Below are 22,319 nucleotides of genomic sequence, written 5' to 3'. Positions count from 1 at the left end.
GACGATCGGTATTATGTGTTTTGATGTACCGAAGGTAGTTTGTAGTTCCAGATGTGGTCACGGACATGACGAGGAGTCTCGAAATGGTAGAGACATAAAGGTCGATATATTGGAAGGCTATGTTTGAACACCAGAATGGTTCCGTATGAGTTCAGGCATTTTCTGAAGTACCGGGAGGTTACCGGAACCCCCTGGGGAGTCAATGGGTCTTAATGGGCCCTAGTGGACAAAGAGGGCAGTAGGCAAGTGGTGGGGCGCACCCCCTAGGCCCAAACCGAATTGGTTTAGAGTTTGGGGGGCCGGCTCCCCCTTTCCTTCTCCTCTCCTCCTCCTTCCTCCTTCTCCTAGTAGAAATAGGAAAGTGGGGGGGGGGCGAACCTACTTGGAGTAGGATTGCCCCCCTTGGGCGCGCCTCCTCCTAGGCGGCCTTCTCCTCCTCGTCCCCTTATATACGGGGGAGGGGGGCACCCAATAGACACACAAGTTGATTGTTTAGCCGTGTGCAGTGCCTCCCTTCACAGAATTCCACCTCGGTCATATCGTTGTAGTGCTTAGGCGAAGCCCTGCGTCGGTAACTTCATCATCACCGTCATCACGCCGTCATGCTGACGAAAATCTCCCTCGGCCTCAATCGGATCAAGAGTACGAGGGACGTCACCGAGCTGAATGTGTGCAGATTGTGGAGGTGCCGTGCGTTCGGTACTTGATCGGTTGGATCGCGAAGACGTTCGACTACATCAACCGTGTTTCATAACGCTTCCACTTTCGGTCTACGAGGGTACGTAGACATACTCTTCCCCTCTCGTTGCTATGCATCACCTAGATGGATCTTGAGTATGCGTAGGAATTTTTTTGAAATTACTGCGTTCCCCAACACTAAGTTCAAGGATCAATACCGTGAACTTCAAAGGAAGAGAGGCAAGAAGACGGCCAAGTTTGTCGAAGGTGGAGATGGCGAGGCGTTGAAGAGGCCAAGGGGCAAGACCAACTCCAAGGTGGACGACATACGTAATGCCTCATCCATGGCCTTGCATGAGACTTTGCATGGCATGATGTCTCAAAAGAATATGAGGGACGAGAAGAAGCGGCAAAGCAAGGACGAGCAAAATGAAGCAATACCTAGAGCTTCAAAGGAAGAAGCTTGGGATGGAGGAGGCGGCCAAGAAGAGGAAGATCGACTTGGAGGAGGCGTCCCGGCAAAGGCAGCTCGACATCGAGGCCGCCAATGTCACGGCCAGACAGAGGCAGCTCGACATTGAGGCCACCAATGCCGCGACCAAAGCAAAGGAGGTGGCCCTTGCGATCATGAGCGTGGACTTGACCAAGATGAGCGAGAAGACGAGGAGCTGGTTCGAGGCCAGGCAGAAGGAGATGTTCGACGCCGACGGCCTGAACTAGGTCGTCCGATCGGCCGTGGCTGTTCTTTTTTGAGGCTGGCATGGATGCCGCCCGCTGGGACGCTAGCTATGTGACGGCGAGAAACACATTCGTTTTTTGCAGGCTGGCTGTGTTGCCGGCCGCTGGCTATGTTGCCGGCGTGAACTATGGCTGCTGGCCTGAACTAGGGCTTGGCATTTCGAACGTTGTTGTTTTTAAAATGAAGGCGGGCAAGATGGGGCCAAAGGATGCGGCCGCGTGTTGTGCGCATGACCACCGCATCCCAGGACAGACCCGCATGCGACCCCGTTGATCTACTCAAACGGACAGAATTCAGGCAAAGCGGACGTCCGTTGGGTCGCACGGTGGAGTTGGCCTTAGATGTGATGTCAATTTCTACCTCCACCCCACTTCTTTTTTTTCCTGGCCCAGCCCCAGTCCCAAAGGGCTGCTATTTAGGACTGCCACTCCAGTCTACAGAAAAAACCGTGAAGCCAGTTTTGATAAAAAAAAAACACGTACTACTTATTTTGGATTTGTGGTCCGGGTCGGTTTGGAATCCAAACCATACTCAAGTTTGGGTTCGTTGGGCCGGTTGCTTTTAATCGGCTTTGGTTTTGGTCTCCAAACAGAGTAGTCGTCACCCCCCACGCGCTAATATAACCACCGCGGCGCCCCAATCTCCCATCCGCCCCGTCTCAACTCAGCGCCATGGATCGCGACCGCCACCGACGCCGCCGCCACGACACCGACGGACATCACCACCACCACAAGGCTCGGGATTCCGTGGGACGCCGCGATTCGGCCGACCGCGAGCCGCCGTCACGGAAACGAAAGGACCACGACAGCGGCCGGGAAGGGGGGAAGCGGCCTAGGGCCTCAGCGGATCCGCCTCCGAGGAAGGAGGAAAGGCCACGGCGAGAGCGCAAGAAGCTTGAGTCAGGTGCTGCTAATGGAGATCCACAGCGCGCCACAGCGCCTAATGTAAGTATCCTCTACTGTTTTCTTATCCTGTTCATACTTATGTGATTTATGTTTCTGAAATTTGCGCAAGTGATTCATAATTATGCATGTAGTGATATACCTCTCCTACTACTTTCTGGTTATAAAACCTGTAAGAAAGGGTTGCTATTGCATTTGTATAATGAAGATGATATTTACAATTCATAGCGCGCATTGCTGCTGAAGATGATATTTACATTGCTGCTGCCTGCTGACTGTGATACTTATTTAGTGAATGTATGAGGGCAAGCCGGACAAGTACTTACCGTTTTATGTAGAATAAATTTGGTCTACAGTTTGTTTTCTCTTTAATTAAAACGTTCATGTCAGGTTCATCATTGGATCCATTCATATGCTGACTTTGCATCTTAATTATATTTTGCAGCGCGGTGCTCTCAATTCTGCACCTGCTGTTGCGGTGCCATCTGCTGACCCTGTTCCTTCAAAGGTATATTCGATTACTACCACCAATGAAAATGGAGGAGTTAGTTTTAGATCTGATGAAGTTACTGGAAAATCTAGTGCAGATGGAACTGCAAATTCATCCGCTGGCAGAAGTGGCAACTTAAGTCTTGATGCTTTAGCGAAAGCTAAAAAGGCTTTGCAGCTGAAGAAGGAATTATCAGAAAAACTCAAGAGATTACCTGCGGTAAGACATTACACCTACTATTACTAGTCCTTTGCTTCATTGTTCTTTTTATACTTTTGTAACCATTCTAAGCTCATGTTTCCCCACACAGCTTAATTAACTTGGTACTGCTATTCCTGATACACAGATTCCTTCACAAGAGATTGCTACTAAGATGGGATTTCGCCAAGATCCACAGTATGCACCTTGTATCAGCATGCTCCCTGGTACATCCAGTGGACTGAATGTTCCTCAAAGACCTGCCAAGGCCCCTGTTCTCCGTCTTGATGCTCAAGGTAGGGAAATCGATGAGCATGGAAATGTTATCAGCATGACCAAGCCAAGCAACCTGAGTACTCTGAAGGTAAACTTCTGTGACTTAACATATATTTCAGGATGATATATAGTTCTGTACATTGACTCACTACTTTTGGTTCATCCTTTGCTAGGTCAACATTAACAGCAGAAGAAGGATGCATTCCAGATTATCAAACCAGGCTTGGAGTCACTTGCAAAATCTACCGTTCATTTTGATGAAAGGATGGGCATCAACCCAACCAAGCTTCTTCGTCCTAAAAGGCCAGGATTCCTGTTTATTGAGGGAGGCAATCTTTCGAGGCAGGCTGAATTGCAGAGGATTAAGGTCTGTAAGGTTTAACCATTTTTTTTGAATATATTAATTGCAGTCATGTTTTAGTTTATTGTACCGTTGGTGCCTAAACTTAATAGTTTGATTTGATTGTGCAGAATCAATTTGGTGAAGCACAAGCCAAAGAACATAAAGTAAAGCAAGCTCAACTCGCCAAGGCAAAGGTCGAAGTTGACATGAATCCAAACCTAATTGAAATTGCCCCTGGTGGAAGGCCTCCGAAGCAGAAGCAGAAGGAAGAGATTCCTGACATTGAGCCATGGTTTGCTGCTACCTCACTCTGTTGATTGTTTGTAGCTCTCCTTTATCAGTATACAGCTACTTACTATGCCTATTTTATTTCCTTTCAGGGACTCAAAAATCCTGATATCTGCCACGTATGAGGACATCTCCTTGGAAAAGCTTAATATGGATAAGATCACCATCTACATGCAACATCCAGAGCCATTGGAACCACCGGCTGAGCCCGCACCACCACCGCCTCAGCCTCTTAAGCTTACTAACAATGAGCAGAAGAAGTTTAGAACACAGAGGCGCCTCGCTATGGAAAAAGATAGGCAAGAAATGATTAGGCAAGGCCTCTTGGAGCCACCAAAGCCCAAGGTCAAGATGAGTAACCTTATGAAAGTACTTGGTGCACAAGCTACACAGGACCCGACACGCATGGAGATGGAAATACGAGCAGCTGCTGCAGAGCGCGAGCAGGCTCATGTCGACCGCAACATTGCCCGCAAACTCACGCCATCTGAGCGCCGTGAGAAGAAGGAGAGGAAGCTTCTTGATGATCCTGACACATTAGACTATTTCACTGTTTGTGTGTACAGAATCAGAGACCTGTCGCACAGTCAGACACGCTTTAAAGTGGACATGAACGCCCGAGACAACCGGTTGACTGGAGCTGCAGTTACCACGGATGGCATAAGTGTTGTGGTTGTGGAAGGAGGGGTGAAGTCGATCAAGAGGTACAATAACCTGATGCTGAACAGGATTGACTGGGCTGCTGCAGTTGGTGGCGAGGATGCCGCTGACGAGGAGCCGGTGAATAGCTGTGCATTAGTATGGCGAGGTAGTGTGGTGAAGCCCGCCTTTCCCAGGTGGTTCGGTGTGCGTAAGTGCCTGAGTGAGGCTTCTGCCAAGAAGGTGTTTGTAGATGCTGAAGTTCCACACTACTGGAACCTGGCTGTTAACTTCCTCGAGGATTCGTCTTGAGCTCAAACTTCTGTTCAAGACAATGAGAGCGATTGCTGTGGATCACTCTATACTTTGTATTGTCATGAACATGTCATTTTCAGACTGTAGATGAACCGAGCGCGTGAAAGAGCTGTAGGGTTTTTGCAATATGCTTTCAAATAAGATTGTGCAGGCCTTGAATATTTTGTATGTTGCGAATTATAATTTATGGACGTTACGTAAGATGCCAGCTCGATAAAGTTTGCTATACTATTTTTGATGGACGTCTTACGATCTAAACTTTTACGTCACTGAATTATATTATAGATTAAACAAGAGTTAGTAGCGAAACCCCAAGGTTTTGCAGCTTGGGTTCCACAAAATACAGTAACATGTTTGAATTTACTTTTTACAAGACCATATGTTGTCTAATCTAAGTGGCTTTGGCAGCAGGTGGTTTTGTGCTAATTTTGCCAAGCTTATTTCCCCTTCTGCCCTTGTTCGTGCTGGTGATCTCATTGACGAACACTGGCTGATGACGTGGCTTCTGTCCTCCAGCTCGCCGCCCACAATGCCCATAGCCTCTCCCTCTCCCTCCTTGCCTCTCCTGAAAGCACATGCCTCCACAATGGAGTTATACTTGTGTGGGGGTATGATTGCGGCCGCCTACCATGGAAGCCCACAACATGATTGTTTCTCAGGGAGAGAAGAGCAAGGATGTGCGATGACAGTGTCAATTACTATTTCATAGCAGTTCATTGTTGGTGACGAAAGAAGGCGGCAGAATCTCATCAGACTTGGAAAAGCCGGCTCAAAATCCAGCATTTGGGGTGGTTAAAACTTAAAGATCCACTATATAATGTACCACCGCCATATAGTCTTCATCTCATAGCCCGACAAGTCATTGCCGCAACACTATCTCCTTTGGCAATACTACATCTCATGTTCGGCTTTATGAGCTCTACAACGACGGTGGGTCCACACCGTCTATTTCGTCGTTTTGCCCTTGTGCAACAACAGCGGGATATCCTCTCGTGCGGTCATGTATTTTGTTGCTCTTTCCACACATTGCCTCCGTGATTCGCTAGGTTGGCTCCCTCCAGTAGTAAGAAACCACTGCCTCATTGAAACCACTACAGAGAATGAAACCCAGCTGAAATATGTTAAGGAGGTATGAGATGATCAAGCCCCAGACAAAATTTAACCAGATGGCTAAATTGCCGCAGTGAACATGAGAAAAATGCCTAATTTTTATTTCTGGACCGCGTCTGAAAATCAATTATTATTGGTTTACCAAAAAATCCTTTATGCATGTGTCATTTTCGTTAATGCCATATATGGTGCTATTAACTAGTTTCTCGCGCCATGTATTTTCTGACCGAAAGAAAAAACTTTCCCGTTAGTTATCTGTAAAGTTTACGCCCAATTTCTTGCACCATGTTTTTTCCACCGCGAAATTTCCTCCTAATTTCGTGTGCCTTGTGATTCATGTGTGATATCCTCAAAATGCAAGTTTATCACCTAATTTCTCGCACCATGTGTTTCGAGCTCAATTTCTGACAGTGTGTTTTACTTGCCCAATTTCTCGTTCCATACGATGTGTTTCCCACACAATTTTTTTTGCATCGGGTGTCTCTCGCCTAATTGCCAATTTTTTTGAGTGATCAAGCAAGACCTAGCTACTTGTATTCTATAATCAAAACGAAACCAACCCGGAAACAAAATGACTAAGGTACGGACGCTTACACAACAAGTTCAGCACGCAAACCGTCCCATAGAAAAAAAACTGGTGTTGGGCTAAGAAACATCTACAGCAAACCGACACAGGAAGAGATAAGACGTTTTTCGATCATGGCTGGTCTCGGATGCTACTTCCCCTTTCCCTTTACAAATCTGGTCGATCTCTTCTAGGATACGACCCGAGCTGCGCCCGCCGTTGAGCTCGACTACCCCGTACCGGACTCGGCCATCCGTCGCCGTTCACCGCGCCACCACCGCCCCTTTTCCGAGCTGGAGACCCCCCAAGCAGCAGCATCGATGAACATGAATGGAGGTGTCAAGAAACAGTCAAGCAGCAGCGCAGTATTCAGCCCAAGGAAGCTGCTTTAGGCAGACGCAGATCGTCGTACAGGGAGATGCTGGCGGACGAGGAAAGTGACATGGTTACGTACCGTACAAACTGGGAACACGTTTGGGCCCCCACCTGTGGTTCCTTCCATGGCCACAGTCAGTAATAGTCTACTTATATGATTCATGCTCTTCTTTTCTTCTTACTCTCTATGATGTCTTAAACAGATTGCGTTGTTCCTTACCTGTAGGCTGTAGCTGCTTGTGCCTAAATTGATTTTTCTTCTTCTACTTAGTAATTAACTAGTTTTCTGGACTGAATTAAGAGATATGACAAGATCTAATCAGCTGTATTAATTGTATCTTTCACTTTGTTTGGCTGCAGCGTTTGTGACTCCCACACTATATACACTAGTAGAATGCCCGTGCGTTGCTACGGGCTATAATGTGTATGTTTGAGATTCCCTCTTCAGACATCAAACGGAGGCCCAATTGGCTCCCCGAAATCCAACCGTTTGGACAGCTTGGGCTCCCCCAAATCCAGCCAATATGTGGGGGAGAAAAGTGAGTGTCCAGACTATCCGTCATGTTATCTCCAACACAAAAACCCCACCCCATGATGCATACTCCTTTTTTCCATATCAGACCCTCCCCTTCCCATTGGTTTACCCGCCCTAGTGGAACATTTGTTTCTAGAGCCCTCTCCTTTTTCTCACGTTCGTCGTGGCACCATCTATCCTTTACACCGTACTTCCACTGGAGCCACATTGCTCTCCGTCCTGATCCCCTCTCCCCGTATTCGTGTTGATGCTTTGCCCCGCAGTTTCCTGCAGATCTTCTCCATCCAAGTCATGGAGAACGAAGAGTGGAGAATCAGGTGGCCACTGGAGGTATACGGCTTCATTGCCGCTCGAGACTATGTGGATCACAACCGCAACATTCTCTTCAGCCGTACCAGGGATGATCCCCAAATCCTCACCCACCAGGTATTTTCTTCTTCTTAATTCTCGTGATGCTGTTACTTAGATGACCTAATCTAGCTAGTATTGCCCTCTGCACCTGCGTATCTTTTCCATGATAAGGGCAACTTCCTCATCCAGACTTGACGTATCTGTAGCAAAGTTTTAAATAGCGCGCTAAGCCTCTTAGTGGCGGACCTCTTCTAAATGCTATAGCGGTGCTATAGCGAGCTATTTAAAATGTTTGCTCATGTGTTTGAGCAAAGTTAAATAGCGCGCTAAGCCTCTTAGCGGCGGACCTCTTCTAAATGCTATAGCGGTGCTATAGCGGGCTATTTAAAACCATGATCTGTAGACACAGCGCCAAGCTGAGAAGCTTTTCTGCTGCCTGCATATGTGGTGCCACTACTAGGAAAAGGCCTACTAATGGCGCATCACTGGTGCGCCATTACTAGCACGCCATTAGTAATTTTTATTAATGGCGCTAATGGCGCACCACTGGTGCGCCATTAGTATAGGCCACGGTGCGCCATTAGTATTTTTGAATTTTGAAGGCGGGAAAATAGTAGTGGCGCACCGTCTAACCCCCACCGTGCGCCATTACTATTTTTGAATTTTGAATTTGGATCTGGATCATGATTTTTTTGCCCATTTTTTGCTAGTTTTTTTGCTCGTTTTTTGGCACGATATTATTTCAAATTTTGTTCCTGTTTTTGGATCTTGTACGTTCTTTTGCCGTGTTCTTTTGCCGGAGAGGAGTTCGCCGGAGAGGAGGAGGAGGAGGTCACCGGAGAGGCGCTCGCCTACATCGCCGGAGAGGAGGAGGAGGTCGCCGGAGAGGAGTTCACCGAAGCATCGGAGAGGAGGAAGGAGAAACCATGAGGGAATGGGAGGAGAGGAGGGAGGAGGAGCTCACCGGAGAGGAGGGAGGAGAAACCGTGAGGGGAGGGGAGGAGAGGAGGGAGGAGGAGGTTCCCGGAGAGGAGGAGGTCGCCGGAGAGGAGGAGGAGGAGGAGGTCGCCGGAGAGGAGAAGGAGGTCGCCGGAGAGGAGGAGGAGGAGGTCGCCGGAGAGGAGGAGGAGGTCGCCGGAGAGGAGGAGGAGGAGGTCGCCGGAGAGGAGGAGATGGAGTGGAGGAGAGGAGGAGATGGAGTGGAGGAGAGGAGAGGAGGAGATGGAATGGAGGAGAGGTGGAGTGGAGGAGGTGCGCCCAGCCATGTATACGACATAGTAATGGCACACCGTGGGCAGGTGCGCCATTACCAACTTTTTTTTTATTTTTTTATTTATTTTGAATTTTGAAGGCGGGAAGATACTAATGGCGCATCATGGGCAGGTGCGCCATTAGTATTTTTTTTATTTTTTTGACTAATTTTGAATTTTGAAGGCGGGAAGATACTAATGGCGCACCACGGGCAGGTGCGCCATTAGTAACTTTTTTTTTATTTTGTTGACTTATTTTGAATTTTGAAGGCGGGAAGATACTAATGGCGCATCATGGGCAGGTGCGCCATTAGTAAGTTTGAATTATTTTGAATTTTTTTGCCTCTCCAGATCTTAAAAGCCCCGTATCTTTTTTCTGTTAGGTTTTTGAGGATTTTAAAAATGTTTAACAAAGTTCCCCGTGTTAAATTTGGATGTAACTTTTTGAGTAGATGATTTTTCATATAAAAAACTTTTTCATTCGAGTTAGTATGCAAAAGTTATGCCCATTTTTACAAATTCTCGAGAGATTTTGCAAATGAAGTCGAAATTCATATTTGCAAATTTTCTCAACAACTAGACCACATATCACATGGGAAACTTATTTTCTTTTATTTTTTGACATTTTCATCATTTTCTTTTATTTTTTAAAAAACTGAAAAGGCGATCCGAGGGAGGGGGTGCATTCGGTGGAAGTGGTGGCCAAGTTACTAATGGCGCACCGTGGCATGGTGCGCCATTACTAGTTCAACTAGTAATGGCGCACCACTCCCACGGTGCGCCATTAGTAGTTTTGAAAAAAAATTACAAAATTTCAAAAAAAAAATTACTAATGGCGCACCGTGGATGTGGTGCGTCATTACTAGTTGAACTAGTAATGGCGCACCACATCCACGGTGCGCCATTAGTAGTTTTGAAAAAAATTTAAAATTTTTTTTTACTAATGGCGCATCGTGGATGTGGTGCGCCATTAGTATTTGGACACTAATGGCGTACCAACACATGGTGCGCCATTAGTATATAGTAATGGCGCACTACATGTCTGGTGCGCCATTAGTGTCAATTTCATCTATAGCCCTTTTCCTAGTAGTGTGCTTGTGTTGCTCAGACATGGACACATGCATCTAGTTAGTGTTAAGCCGTTTTAGGTGGCCCATTTGGCAGCGTCTGGAGACGCCAAATGTCAATCAGACATGGACTTATAACAAATGATGCTTGCAGGATCGATTTTTGCAGTTGACTGACCCTTGTCGACCAATTGTGTTGTCGGACCCTATTGACTTTGAAATTCAACTAAAAGTGAAGGGCACAACAGATTCTGAAGATGAAACACTGATGGATCGATGGTTTTAAAATAGACATTGTGAGGGACCCTATGATGAACTTGCCTGTCGTCGCTGGAGGGGTAATTTTTGCACATTAGATGTCACCTCCGCGCTGATTGGTAGCACGGTTGCAGCAACCATCATATGTGCTGATATTATAGAAGGGTCATGGCCTGATGATTTCAGAGGTCACGTGGTTTGCCGCATTGCTCCCTTGGATAAGGACCTTGTGCTGCTAGACTCTGGAGAAGGCCCATTGCAGGTGGATTCAGATGGCCGTATCAACCTTCAAAGGGGTGTTGTAGGTGTGCAATGCGAGGGAATGCTCACGGTTTCGGTGGAAGCCTACTCAAAGGCAGGTGTTCGTCACGCAGACTGCGTTGAATTCAGGCCCAGAGACTCTCTCACAAGTAAAGGTACTTGCAACCTTGGATTCTGCAGGGTGAAGTTTATTGTTGGTTGGTCCTATATCTGCAACAAGGATGATCTGTTGTACAGTGGCAACTAAGCTAAACTGCATCTATATCTAGTGTTCCCATCCCAGTGGCAACATGTTAAGGATGTCGCGAGGAGCTAATTATGTGGTGGTGTAACAAGTGTGCAAACTTTTTCAGAGGTCATGTTATGTCAAGTGTCCAAACTATTTATATCCAATGTTTTTTATTGATCTAATATAAATTAGATATGTTTCAAAAATAAAGATGCATATCTTAGAATAAAAAAGCAAAATACAGATATGATTCGGAAACTTGTACCAACATTTGAATTTCGTTGCGAGTACACAACTGAGAGTAATGATCCGTGTCGTGTTCACGTTGTATTTATTTCAGAAAGATCCCATGCATGGCGATCGTATCATGAGTTTGTACGCACCTTTGTTGAATCAAAATAATTAAAGACGGGTTTCCATGAGCACGAGGCAGTAATCCTTCCTCATGTCTTTGGGAAGTGCCAAAAGTAACCTGAACTTGAGCTGGCTCCCATCACACGAAAGAATGCTATACGTTCTCATCATGTCATCAGGCGTCAGGTCATCTATCTCCCGAAGGGTCGCCAACATCTCCCCCGGAGAAGCCATGGCCGATAAGTTGAGTTTAACTGTTAAAGCTGCAGCCGTCGGTGCTTGTTCACGGCGCTTCGCCGGAGGACGGCTGCGAGCGAAGTACTGGGAGATGTCGCAGGGGATCAAGTCGGGGGAAGAGCAGAAGTCGCCGTAACAGAAGACGGACCGCAGCTCCATGCGCTTCGTGTCCACCTGGATCAGCCGTATCGTATGGTCGCCGTCAACGTCCTTCATATGGTATGGGACCTTGTGCACCATGAAGCAGAGGACATCGGGGTCGTCCAGGCTGACGATGGGGTACAGCGGCCTGATGCGCGGCACGACGCCGCCGTAGCCGGGGAGCAACCAGAGCTCGTCGGAGTCGACCACTCCGACCTTGTCCCACGTCGTCATGTCGTCCATCCTCAGCGTCCATGTGGTTATGTTGAAGGCGTAGCGGGAGCGCGAGCAGAAGGTGGCGCCCGGGCAGCCGCAGCAGCAGCGGGGAAAGACCTGCACGAATCTCACCGCTCCCCCGCCGTCCGTGGTGCACACGCGGCGGTTGCTCCAGCCGCCGCTGTGTTGCGACCGGCGTTCCAGCTGCGGCTCCACGGGGAGAGACACGTATCGCAGCTGGGGCGTCTCCTCCCACGCGTCCGAGAGGATGACGCCGCGGCAGTAGTCCACCCAGTACAGGAACCGGTCGCCGACGGGGATGACCGCGTCCGTCTGCCAGAAGGACAGCTCCTCCCGCTTGCCGTCGCCGTGGAGGATCGGAAGACGCTTGAGCGCACAGTCCCACCGACCGGATCTGAGCAGGCAGAGCTCGGCCTCGAGCGGCGCCTCTCCTTTCCAACCCAAGCGAGTCAGCTGCGCCACAAGCAGGTCCTCGTCGCCGCGGCGCAGGAGGGCAGTGGATTCGGCAGACATACATAGCTTCCGCTCGGGTGGCCCCTCGCACCAAGGGGGTAGCAGCGACAGCGACGGAGGGCGGGGTGGGTCGGCGGCGGCGTCGCCGGCATTATAGACGAAGTAATCTGACGAGTCGCGCTCGTCAATACTCCACGACAGGCCAGGTCTGCTGGTCTTGATCTCCATAAGGACCGAGTCCCCGTGGGCCGCGATGATCTGCGCGTGGATCTGGTTGCCGTCCGGCAGGCCGGGGCTGTCGACGCGCAGGCGTGACACTGCCGGTGGCGCCGCGAAGCGGAAGGAGACGCGGACAAGACGCCCTCCGGAGGCCAGAGCTTCCGCCACGGTCTCGGCGTCGGGATGATCCTCGCTCGGTGTTGCTATGGCGTCGGGATCCTCGCAGAGCATGTCGTCGGCATCATCGAGGAGGTCGCCGCGGCGCTCGAGCAACACCCAGAGAGGTCGCCCCGGCGAAGGATCGCCGGATGGTTGTTGGTGATCCGTTCGGGCTTCCATGTCGATCGCGCGGATTCGCTGGAGATCGATCAATCGGCTGCGAGAGAAGCGCAGGAGGATGTTTTTATCTACAAAGAGTTTTTTTTTCTTTTAGCAAAATCTGCAAAGAATTGAGCAAACCGCAGGCGTCGTATCTTGTGAATCCAGCATCCCTCGTGCATCCCTGTATCCTGACATCATCGGCCGTTTGATCAAAATCCTGTGCCTGTTGTGCGTCCAGCGTCCTTTTGCAGAAAAGCGCCCGCGGTAGCCCAAGTCAGCCGTGTAAATTTTCCATGTACACCGCTCCTCCACCCAGCAGCTCCCCCAATTCGAGATCTCTCTCAAATCTCTTCGTTCCTCCAATCCTCGATCCCTGCTGCAGCCACGACGGAGTGCCACGACCTGGATGACAGCCGGCGACGAGCCACGACGTGGATGACAGCCGGCGAACAATACCAGTGATGGGTAATGTTGGTTTCCATCACGGCGGCAACCTGCGACGGCAAACTCGGAAGGAGATTCATGTCAGTGGTCGCCGCATCAATGGCCTGCAACGGACCATGCGGGAAGGAGCGTGCGACGGAGCACAGGATGAGGAGCCTGCAACGGAGACCCGCGTAGGCGGCGGCCACATCCCGGCGACGGAGACCCGCGAAGGAGCGTGAGACGAGGCGACCAATGCACTCGCCTGTCACTGCCACTGCAGTAGATGGCCACAACTGTGATCACTAGGTAGTACTACTAGTACTTTTTAGACGAACTCCTGTTGCGAAATCGCAATAGCAATTGATCTTGTATGGATGTGCCAAGAGCAAGCATGTATTGCTGAATGCAAAATTCAGAAAACTGAATTTCGGCTCTGTGAATTAGTTATCCAGAAAGTTGGGAGAGAGAGAGAGAGAAACAGGACAACATTTGTTGGCTGCCTGAGCTTGAACTCACATGAGAAATGAATCTTCGCTGGACCTACACTGAAAGTTCATTTATCATATGACTGATGACTGAAAATGACAATGTAAACTCCTCTGAAAGCTCTCAGTTTTCTCTGAAGAAAAGAGCTGTTTACATTCTATTTTTGAATGCCACCGTTGAGGTTGATGTGGAGTTGTAAGCTGAGTTGTTCCTTGTGTGATTCGTACTGAGCACTGCTTATACAACAGAATCAACATGTGAGCTCACAGTCTAAGTAACCTTGGGTATTGTAACCACTCCGAATTTATAAAACATGCTGCATGCATCCAATGTGATAGAAATAAGTGAAAAGTTGGAGAATAAACACAACTTATCATCTACTCCCTCCGTCCGGAAATACTTGTCATCAAAATGAATAAAAGGAGATGTATCTAGATGTATTTTAGTTCTAGCTACATCCTCTTTTATCCATTTTGATGACAAGCTTTTTCGAATGAAGGGAGTATTACATAGATTGAAATTTTCAGTAAAACTAACAAAATGGCATTAATAAGCCCTGTGTCTTTTACGGAGTTGCAGTTATCATGATTGACCATTTGGAAGCATGTGCTGCACATTCATGGTTTCTTTTCCTTGACCTTTTTTGCTAGGACAATTGCAACTGTCATGAAACCCTATTTGGTAGCATGTCTTACAAAAGCATGCAACCTTGACCTTGGCTTCTTTGTTCTTCTCCAAAACCAGAGTGACGTGCATAAGACTTGTAGAACTCCTCCACAGCCTTAAGTCCTTGAAATTTCATCCCCACATTAGGCTTCAAATTATCTTCACAATTAGGTATAAAAGATGAGCACTGCAATATAAATAATTAATCAGTAAGAACCTTCATGTACAAATAACTGAACAGAATACGACAATGGTCGGCGAAAACAATTGACTTACAATGACAACAACACTTGCTTTCTTTATGGGTTTACTAAATCCTTCCTTGTTCATCTGCATCTACCAACTATTTGCAGATCCCATTGCTGCAGCAATAAGTACATGATAAGCCTCTGAAAGTAACCAGAAAAAGCACACAATATTTGTCATGAGAAGTACATCCCAATTTTGATTTGCCCAACAGTGCCAATGGAAAGACCCGGTGACATCTTAAATGACACTTGGCGTACATAATTACAGTCTACCAACAAATATATGTATGTGGAGGTAAAAGCAGGCACAACAATCCCTGCTTTACAACAAAACTTGCAGCACCCACAGAGATGGCAGCATAAAGAGGTGCATTCCGAATAAAGTTTTACAAACTAGCAAAATTTGGAATAGTGAATATGAGCCAGATCTCATCGTAGTGCCACAGAAATCCCAGTTCACCTCAAGTTAAGAAGAATACATGTATACATACAAATAAGATCATTGTTGTACACATTAATTCTCCTGGGCTGAAGAAAAACGATCTGCTTTCATACACCTATCATTTGAGTTTCCTTTTGGGCACTTACAAAGTGCCCTATAAATCCAAAGCAGATTGGATGGCGGTGGGCTGAAGCCATGGGAAGTCGTCGTACAGCCCATGTAAAAGTCGGTAGCCCTCAAAAAGAAAAGGAGCTCTAAGGGGACAATAGTGTGGCCGCCCCAAGCCCCCAAAAATCCAGGTGGGCCTCCCAAGGTGTGCAGGTAGGCTATGTCCCAACATACATTCAGTGATAAAAAACATGCATGGGTTGGACAGCTATGCCTCACGCAGCATGCTGGAAAACCATCCTACACGCACTCAGCGAATGTGGGACGCCAGCGACCGATTTGTTCCTACGTTAGTACGTTCACGTCAAAAAAGGAACCGAGTGATACCTTTCTATTCCATCATGCACACATTTAGCGCAGTGTTTCCCAATTTCCCAGCTGCCGCCGACACTTCATCTCTTCTCTACTGCGTGCTTAGCCTCGGCCCTCGGCGCTCCTTTCCCCTTTTTCTTGCTAATTTAGAACTTCCACCAATTTCAATTCCCCATAGGCCCATTGCAACCTCGCTTTGCTTTCCGTCCATCAGCGATTCAACCATCCGACTATCCAGGTATATCTTCTATTCATATTGTGGTGCCTAGATGAATAGCCGGCACAGAGGGACTGTTCAACAGTTGATGAATTCTTTTTGTTTATCTTTAGCATTGTTTCTTATCATGTCGTCGAAGAAACTATCTATCTAGTAGCGATGAAAGGAAAAGTAAGAAAGTTGTTGATGACTTCAACAATCATAGCGCGTAGATATTCATAAACTTTTCAAGATTAATACTGGTGCTTCTAGTACTTCGATAGACCCAGATGATGAGTTAGCGATAGTTGCCATAGAGAAAGAGCAACCAAGTAATGGGAATTCAGAATGTGATCAACAAGAAGAAAATGTTGACCCCAACATCGCCGATAACATTGTAAGTGGCTCTGAGAACGTAGGTAATTCATCGAATGCACATGCACCATCCACTGGTCTTTGATGAACTACCACTCTATATGGTTGATATTTATGATCCAAGAAATTGGGGTAATCTTGATAATAAAGCAAGAGACATCTTAGTTGAGAAAGGTCATATGAGAGAGGACAATTTGTTTTCAATGCCATATAGACATGTAGGAAGGCATTGTTCATATGCTCATTATCATAGGAAATTAAGCAATGTAGAGGAACATGATAGAAAAATGGCTAATTTATTAAAGAAATGATAACAAATTTTTTTTTGCTTCTGCTTTAAGATCTTCAAGTCTAGCATTAGCCTAAACCAAAGTTCCTTAGCATATGAAGGATTAGGACATTGGAGGCATATTAGTGAGAAGCTTAAAGAACAAGAAAATAGCGGCGACCATATTAATAACATACTGATTTTTGATGCATTTTATTGTTATTGGTAATCCTTCATATCTACGTATATTTATTTTACGATATCTATACTAAAGGCCCTGAGTTTTAGTCTCGCCCCGGGCCTCCAGAATCTCAGGACCGCCCCTGGGTGTGGACAAAAAATTAGGCTTTCATGAGAAACAAATATTTTCTTTCACGATAAGCACAATTTTGTGCTTGTCAGGGAAAAATTGTGCCTCCAGGAGAAGCACATATTTGCTCCGTGCTTCTTGGGGAAAAAAATTATGGTTTCATGTGAAGCAGAGATTTGCTTCTCGTGGAAAAACAGATTTGCTTCTACGAGAATCATAGAATCTGTGCTTCCACGAGAAATACGAATTTTCTTCTCATGGAAGCAGGCTTGTGCTTCGGCGAGAAGCACATGTTGCTTCTCCCTAAAAAAAGAAAAAGCACAACATGAGCGTAAAAAAGGCTGAAAAACCACAACTATGCTTCCGGGCTACGGTTTTTCTCTTCCTTTTTTTGGTATTCATTTTTTGTGTAAACCGGGCTTTTGGTTTTCTCTTTTGCTGGTTTTTTTGCGGTATTCTTTTTTTTCATTTTTAAAATTTTGGTTTTTTCTTGAAAAATAATTTCATCGAAACCTTATTAACATGTGATCTAATTTCAAAGATCTTGGCATGAGAAATCTAAAGGTGAAGACAGTTCGGGATTTGGATTCATGGTTCAAGAGAAAAAAAGATTTGTACACATGGTTCAAAAGATAATAAATGACTATAAGAAGAAAAAAACAAACATTTAGGTTGTGACAAGTGGCCTACATGCAGTGCGCCACTTGTCCATGTCTGATAAGGTGAGGGTAACATTTGCAAGGGTTACCCGTTAAGTAATGATATTTAAATGTATCTTACATATTATTTTAGGCAAGCCAAATCACAGATAGATCACGGAGCGAGCAACCGAACGGGGCGGCCCAAGTAAATAGACGGGTGACCCTAAAAAAAGTAAATAGACGGGTTGACATCAACGGGAAGCTCTGGGAAGCTTCCAGGGCCAGTTTTGGGAAACTTTTGGAAGCTTCCAGTCAGTGTTTTTTTTATTCGGGTTTTCGCTTTTATGGACCTGTTTTTTGATGGAATTTTTTTGGTTTTTCCTTTTTAAAAATCTGTGGAAAATTTTGAACTCGCAAAAATTTTCAAATTCACGAACATTTTCTAATCATGTGAACTTTTTTCCTTAAATTCATGAACTTTTTTCCAAACTCATGAATTGTTTTCCATTTTTCATGAACTTTTCCCTTAAATTCATGAAACCTTCCCTCAAATATGCGGACCTCGCACCTCTTGTCCTCCAGAAAGTGAATCCATGACGGCTTGCTTCCCAGTCAGGAAGCTTTGATGGACAACCGATGGGTGACTGACATTGCTGGCGGCCTGTCCACCTTAGGTCTGGTCCAATATGTTCATCTTTGGGACGCCGTCATGGCCAAGCAACTCATTCCCGGTGATCCTGATCATAGCTTTCTCCACATATCACATGTTGTGGGACGGCGTCGCCCGCTCGCCCTGTGCTAAGCATCTCTGGAACAGTTGGGCTGCTCTGAATTGCAAAATTTTCATGAAGAGAGAGGAACTTTTGGAACAGTTGGGCTGCCCTCAGTCAAAATCTCCTTAGACTAGCCACAATGGATAGTAACATACACTAGTAATATACACATATTTCTAGACTATATTACTACCTTCATAGTTTCATAGTGGGTAGTAACTTAAGTGTGATAACATGCAAAGATTCATTTATTAGGTTATAGATTCATGTTGCATTGGAATATGTGATGTTACAGTAACTAGCTAAGTTATTACAACTACCTCTCTCTTCATTAACTCATTGCCATATAAGCAAATTTACTGAGTTGGACTCGATGTTACTGCTGAAGTTACTCCCACTGTGGCTAGTCTTAGAGGGTGTTTGGATCACTAGTGACTAGAGACTAGAGATTAGTAGTAGTCACTTTTAGTCAGTAAACCTCCAAACACCCCTGACTAATGGGTGACTGCTACTTCCTCCGTTTTTATTTAGTCTGCATATTAGGTTTGACCGAAGTCAAACTTTGCAAAGTTTGACCAAGTTTATAGAAAAATATATAAACATTTACCATAACAAACCTATATGATGTGAAAGTACATTCAATAATGAATCTAGTGGTATTGATTTTTTATTGTATATGTTAATATTTTTGTTTATAAACTTAGTCAAAGTTTACAAAGCTTGACTTTGACCAAAGCTAATATGCGGACTAAATAAAAACAGAGGGAGTACTAGTTTAGTCCCTAGTCACCCCACCCCCAACTAAAAGTGACTAAAGTCTCTCCTCTAATTAATTGGCGGGCCCATCCTGTTGCGGGCCCACACGGTAGTTGCTGTTGCACAAGGGAGAGAAGAGAGATAAATGAAAGGGAGAGAGAAGAATTTAATACTGAGATATTTAATGTTGACTAGTACTCCTTCCAAACAGGGCCTGACTAAAAACTTTTAGTCTGACTACTACTAGTCACATCACTAAAGAGTATCCAAACACCTTCTTAAACTTTTCTCTTCTTTCAATTCCGCCAGAGTACTTTTGTTCCTGGGTCCCCACGCCAAATCAATTCTCTGTGCATGAGCTTCCCATGCAATCTCATACTTATTTAAAACTCTTTGGACCCTTACTACATGCATGCACGTCCGCTAGTTTCACAAATAGTGCTGCATGGTCGCTGGTAGCTGTATCCTTATGTTCGAGCTGTGCACTAGGATAAGCCAGTAACCAAGCTGCCGTTTGCCACTTCACGGTCCAGGCGAACTCTGGTGAACGAGCCCTCTGAGACCTTTTTCTCAAACGTCCACGGATTTCCTCTGTAGCCTATGTCCGACAGGCCAGATGTGTCCATGGTGTCCCTGAATCCATCCATTTGGGCCTGGCTCCTGTTCCCAATTCCATCATGTTCATGAGCGCGTAGTACCTCGTTGAAATCCCCCACTGCCAATCATGGAAGGTTACTCACACTAGCAATTCCCCTAAGAGTATCCGATGTTTTATACCGCTCTTGCACATGGGCTTCTCCATACACAAATGTTACTCTTGAAAATGAGCTGTGATATCCACTTCCACATCTATCTGATATCGAGAGTAACCAAGAATCTTGACTTCTGTTGAGTCATTATACCAAGACCACCGCTTCTACCTAAGCAACTAACTGCAAAGCTCTTATTAAAGAAATTGAAATTTTTTCGACTCTAGCACCCTCAATTTGGGTTTCAAAGATACAGAGAATGGTAGGGGCAAAACGCATCATCAGCTCGCGAAGCTTTCGAATTGTCGCAGGGTTGCCCGCTCCACCACAATTCCAACATAAAAGTCTCATTTGGCTAGGCGGTCCTCCTCCTGGGAGCCCGCCTCTTCAGTTGTTGTGTTGCTCTCCACTGCCATGCCATCGCTGCCCTTTAACTTCTTTCTGCTTGCACTTTTCTGCGGTGTCCCTCCTCCATCCGTGGGGCCTCCATCTGCTACTTCAAATTGGTTAGCAATCACAGAAGTAATTCCCACCGAAACCAAAGCAGTGTTAGGTTGGTCATAGTAAGGAGTAACTTATACTAGTGTCATGCATATGACACTAGTCTAAGTTACTATCTTCATAGTGTAAAGTAACATACTAGTAGTGTCATATGTGGCTTCATTTAATGGCTTGTAGACTCATCTTGTCTTGGGAAGCGTTATGTTACAATAACATATTATGTTACTACTTCTCATTAACTACATGCCACATAAGCAAAAATTTCTCGAAGTGCGTTATGTTACTACCTAAGTTACTCCCACTATGAGGCTGGTTGTAATGGGGAGTATCATATACTAGTATCATGCATATGATACTAGTGTGTGATACTATCTCCATAATGCAGAGTATCATAAGTTAGTATCTTAGATTGCCTTATTAATTGTCATGCATGACACAAACTAGCGGAGCATTTAATATAATACGGTATCATGATATGATACTACATCCTCTCTTTCCTCATTTAATTATGTGCCACATCATTCAAAATGTATAGTTGGCATGCATGATACTACTTATGATACTCCCAGTACAACCAGCCTGACTAGCCTTAGGGTCAAGCGGTTCATTGGCCGCCACCAGGCTTATGTTTGAAACTGAACCATCAGCTGCCCTTTTCCCTAATATGAGGGGGCCTTCCTTCTGTATCTCGCTTTTCTGTTCAGTTAGAAATTCTTTCTCTTTTGAGGCTGCTAAACCATTCTAACGCCAACTTATGTTTCTATCATATTCTGTAATCACTCCCTCTCCAAGAATATGTGCTTGAGTCTCTCAGAAAAAAAAGAATATGGGTTTGAGCGCCCATCACATTCTTCTCTTTTGTGCCATTTTCTGTGTCCTCACTTCCCATATTCTCTGCATTTGCATGTCCTCGTCCACTAAAAAGGTTGCCTCTCCTTCCCCTTTCGCTGCCGCGTATTCCAGTACCATCGATCAGCTCATCAGCCCCATCCCCTCGACCAGCTCCTCCCATTCTATTGCCCTCCAGTTTTTTTTAAGAAACTTCTATTGCCCTCCAGTTAGTTACTCCCCTTCGTTAGATGCCCCCCTTTCGCACAAAGCGATGGATATGAATCTTTCCCTAATAATAAAGTACGGATTGTCTTTGCCGGGTTCACCGTCACAATGCGCTTCTTCACATAATTTTACGCTTTCAATTTAAATTTAAAACATAATCAAGGTGGTACTAAATTTTGAGCTTCGTGCGTCGCTTAATTGTAGAGGTATGCCATTTTCTCTATTTTCTCGTCGCTTGTTCAAAATTCCATCCATAGAAGAGTTTCTCATGAGATGATTCTTTTATGAATTATCCGTAAATTGCAAATAATATGGTAATGCTCTATGTTCGTGCATACAGGCCCACAGAAAGTAAGGTCGGTCTGTGTTTATTTGATGGTACTCACGCTGTCAGGTTAGTTACTTATGATGGGATGTGATATACATGAATTTAACTACCCTTTCAGTGCTGCAATTAAACTCATTTTCATGATGGAATAAATTTCTGCATCAACAGGATTGAATCCGTTGTCGGTAAAGAAAATGTTGGGTCGGATGTTATGGGAACAACCGGTGAGATGGTTGTTGTGTGGATAGAGAATCAGCCCCATGAAAACAAAACAAATGAGCTAATATTGCAATAGGTTAACCAGGTTACTTTGTGATTTGCCTTGCCCTATACCATTCTATGATGCAATGTAATTCGTGAAAGAAAGGTAACAAATGACAATACTTTTGCCTTTTATTCCAGCTGCATGAGCGTCTACGGAGCCCGAACAGGGAGTCAACAGTCAGCTGCTGTCAGATCTCGAAAATGCGGGTTCGTTTACGACCACCATGGATCCCTCACCTCAAGTCAAGATCCAGTTGCTGAATGTCCACAAGAAAATTTATGTGCAAGCAATGTTGCAGCCCCATCTCTCTCTCATACAGCATTCTATGTTTTGGAAGTTTGTGTTGGCCACCTATTTGTTAATATGCTTCTCAAGGTCCTTCATAAAACGCTCCATGAGATCCACACGAAAAAACTTGACGGAGTTATTTTCAAGGTGGATTTCGAGAAGGCGTATGATAAAGTCAAATGGCCGTTCCTTCAATAGGCCTTACGCATGAAGAGCTTTGATGAAGCTTGGCGA

At 45.7% G+C, this 22,319-nt stretch overlaps 1 protein-coding gene across 2 annotated transcripts; it reads left to right on the top strand.

Moving 5' to 3' along the window:
• The first annotated feature begins 2,042 nt into the window (after positions 1–2,042).
• On the top strand, positions 2,043–5,069 carry LOC125522715 (protein RDM16-like). 2 transcript variants are annotated; one of them, XM_048687754.1, is made up of 7 exons: positions 2,043–2,361; positions 2,765–2,827; positions 2,907–3,028; positions 3,156–3,371; positions 3,457–3,650; positions 3,755–3,918; positions 4,007–5,069. In XM_048687754.1, exons 5-7 carry the CDS (start codon positions 3,549–3,551, stop codon positions 4,863–4,865), a joined length of 1,125 nt encoding a protein of 374 aa, XP_048543711.1. In that variant the 5' UTR covers positions 2,043–2,361; positions 2,765–2,827; positions 2,907–3,028; positions 3,156–3,371; positions 3,457–3,548; the 3' UTR covers positions 4,866–5,069. The 2 variants fall into 2 exon arrangements, with proteins under 2 accessions (XP_048543711.1, XP_048543712.1); XM_048687755.1 differs by lacking the exons at positions 2,043–2,361; positions 2,765–2,827 and having other exon boundaries at positions 2,883–3,028.
• The last annotated feature ends 17,250 nt before the right edge of the window (positions 5,070–22,319 follow it).

This window comes from Triticum urartu, chromosome 7, assembly GCF_003073215.2.
Source record: "Triticum urartu cultivar G1812 chromosome 7, Tu2.1, whole genome shotgun sequence".
Lineage (NCBI taxonomy): Eukaryota > Viridiplantae > Streptophyta > Magnoliopsida > Poales > Poaceae > Triticum > Triticum urartu.
Note: the sequence above shows the minus strand (reverse complement) of the source record. Positions and strands in the feature narration are given on the sequence as shown.

What these genes read in the sequence shown, in the direction of transcription:
- LOC125522715 (XM_048687754.1), top strand. Translation starts at nt 3,549, where the DNA reads ATGGGCATCAACCCAACCAAGCTTCTTCGTCCTAAAAGGCCAGGATTC. An exon ending in CTGAATTGCAGAGGATTAAG is followed by an intron (nt 3,651 to 3,754) that starts GTCTGTAAGGTT and finishes TTGATTGTGCAG; the next exon opens with AATCAATTTGGTGAAGCACA. An exon ending in ATTCCTGACATTGAGCCATG is followed by an intron (nt 3,919 to 4,006) that starts GTTTGCTGCTAC and finishes ATTTCCTTTCAG; the next exon opens with GGACTCAAAAATCCTGATAT.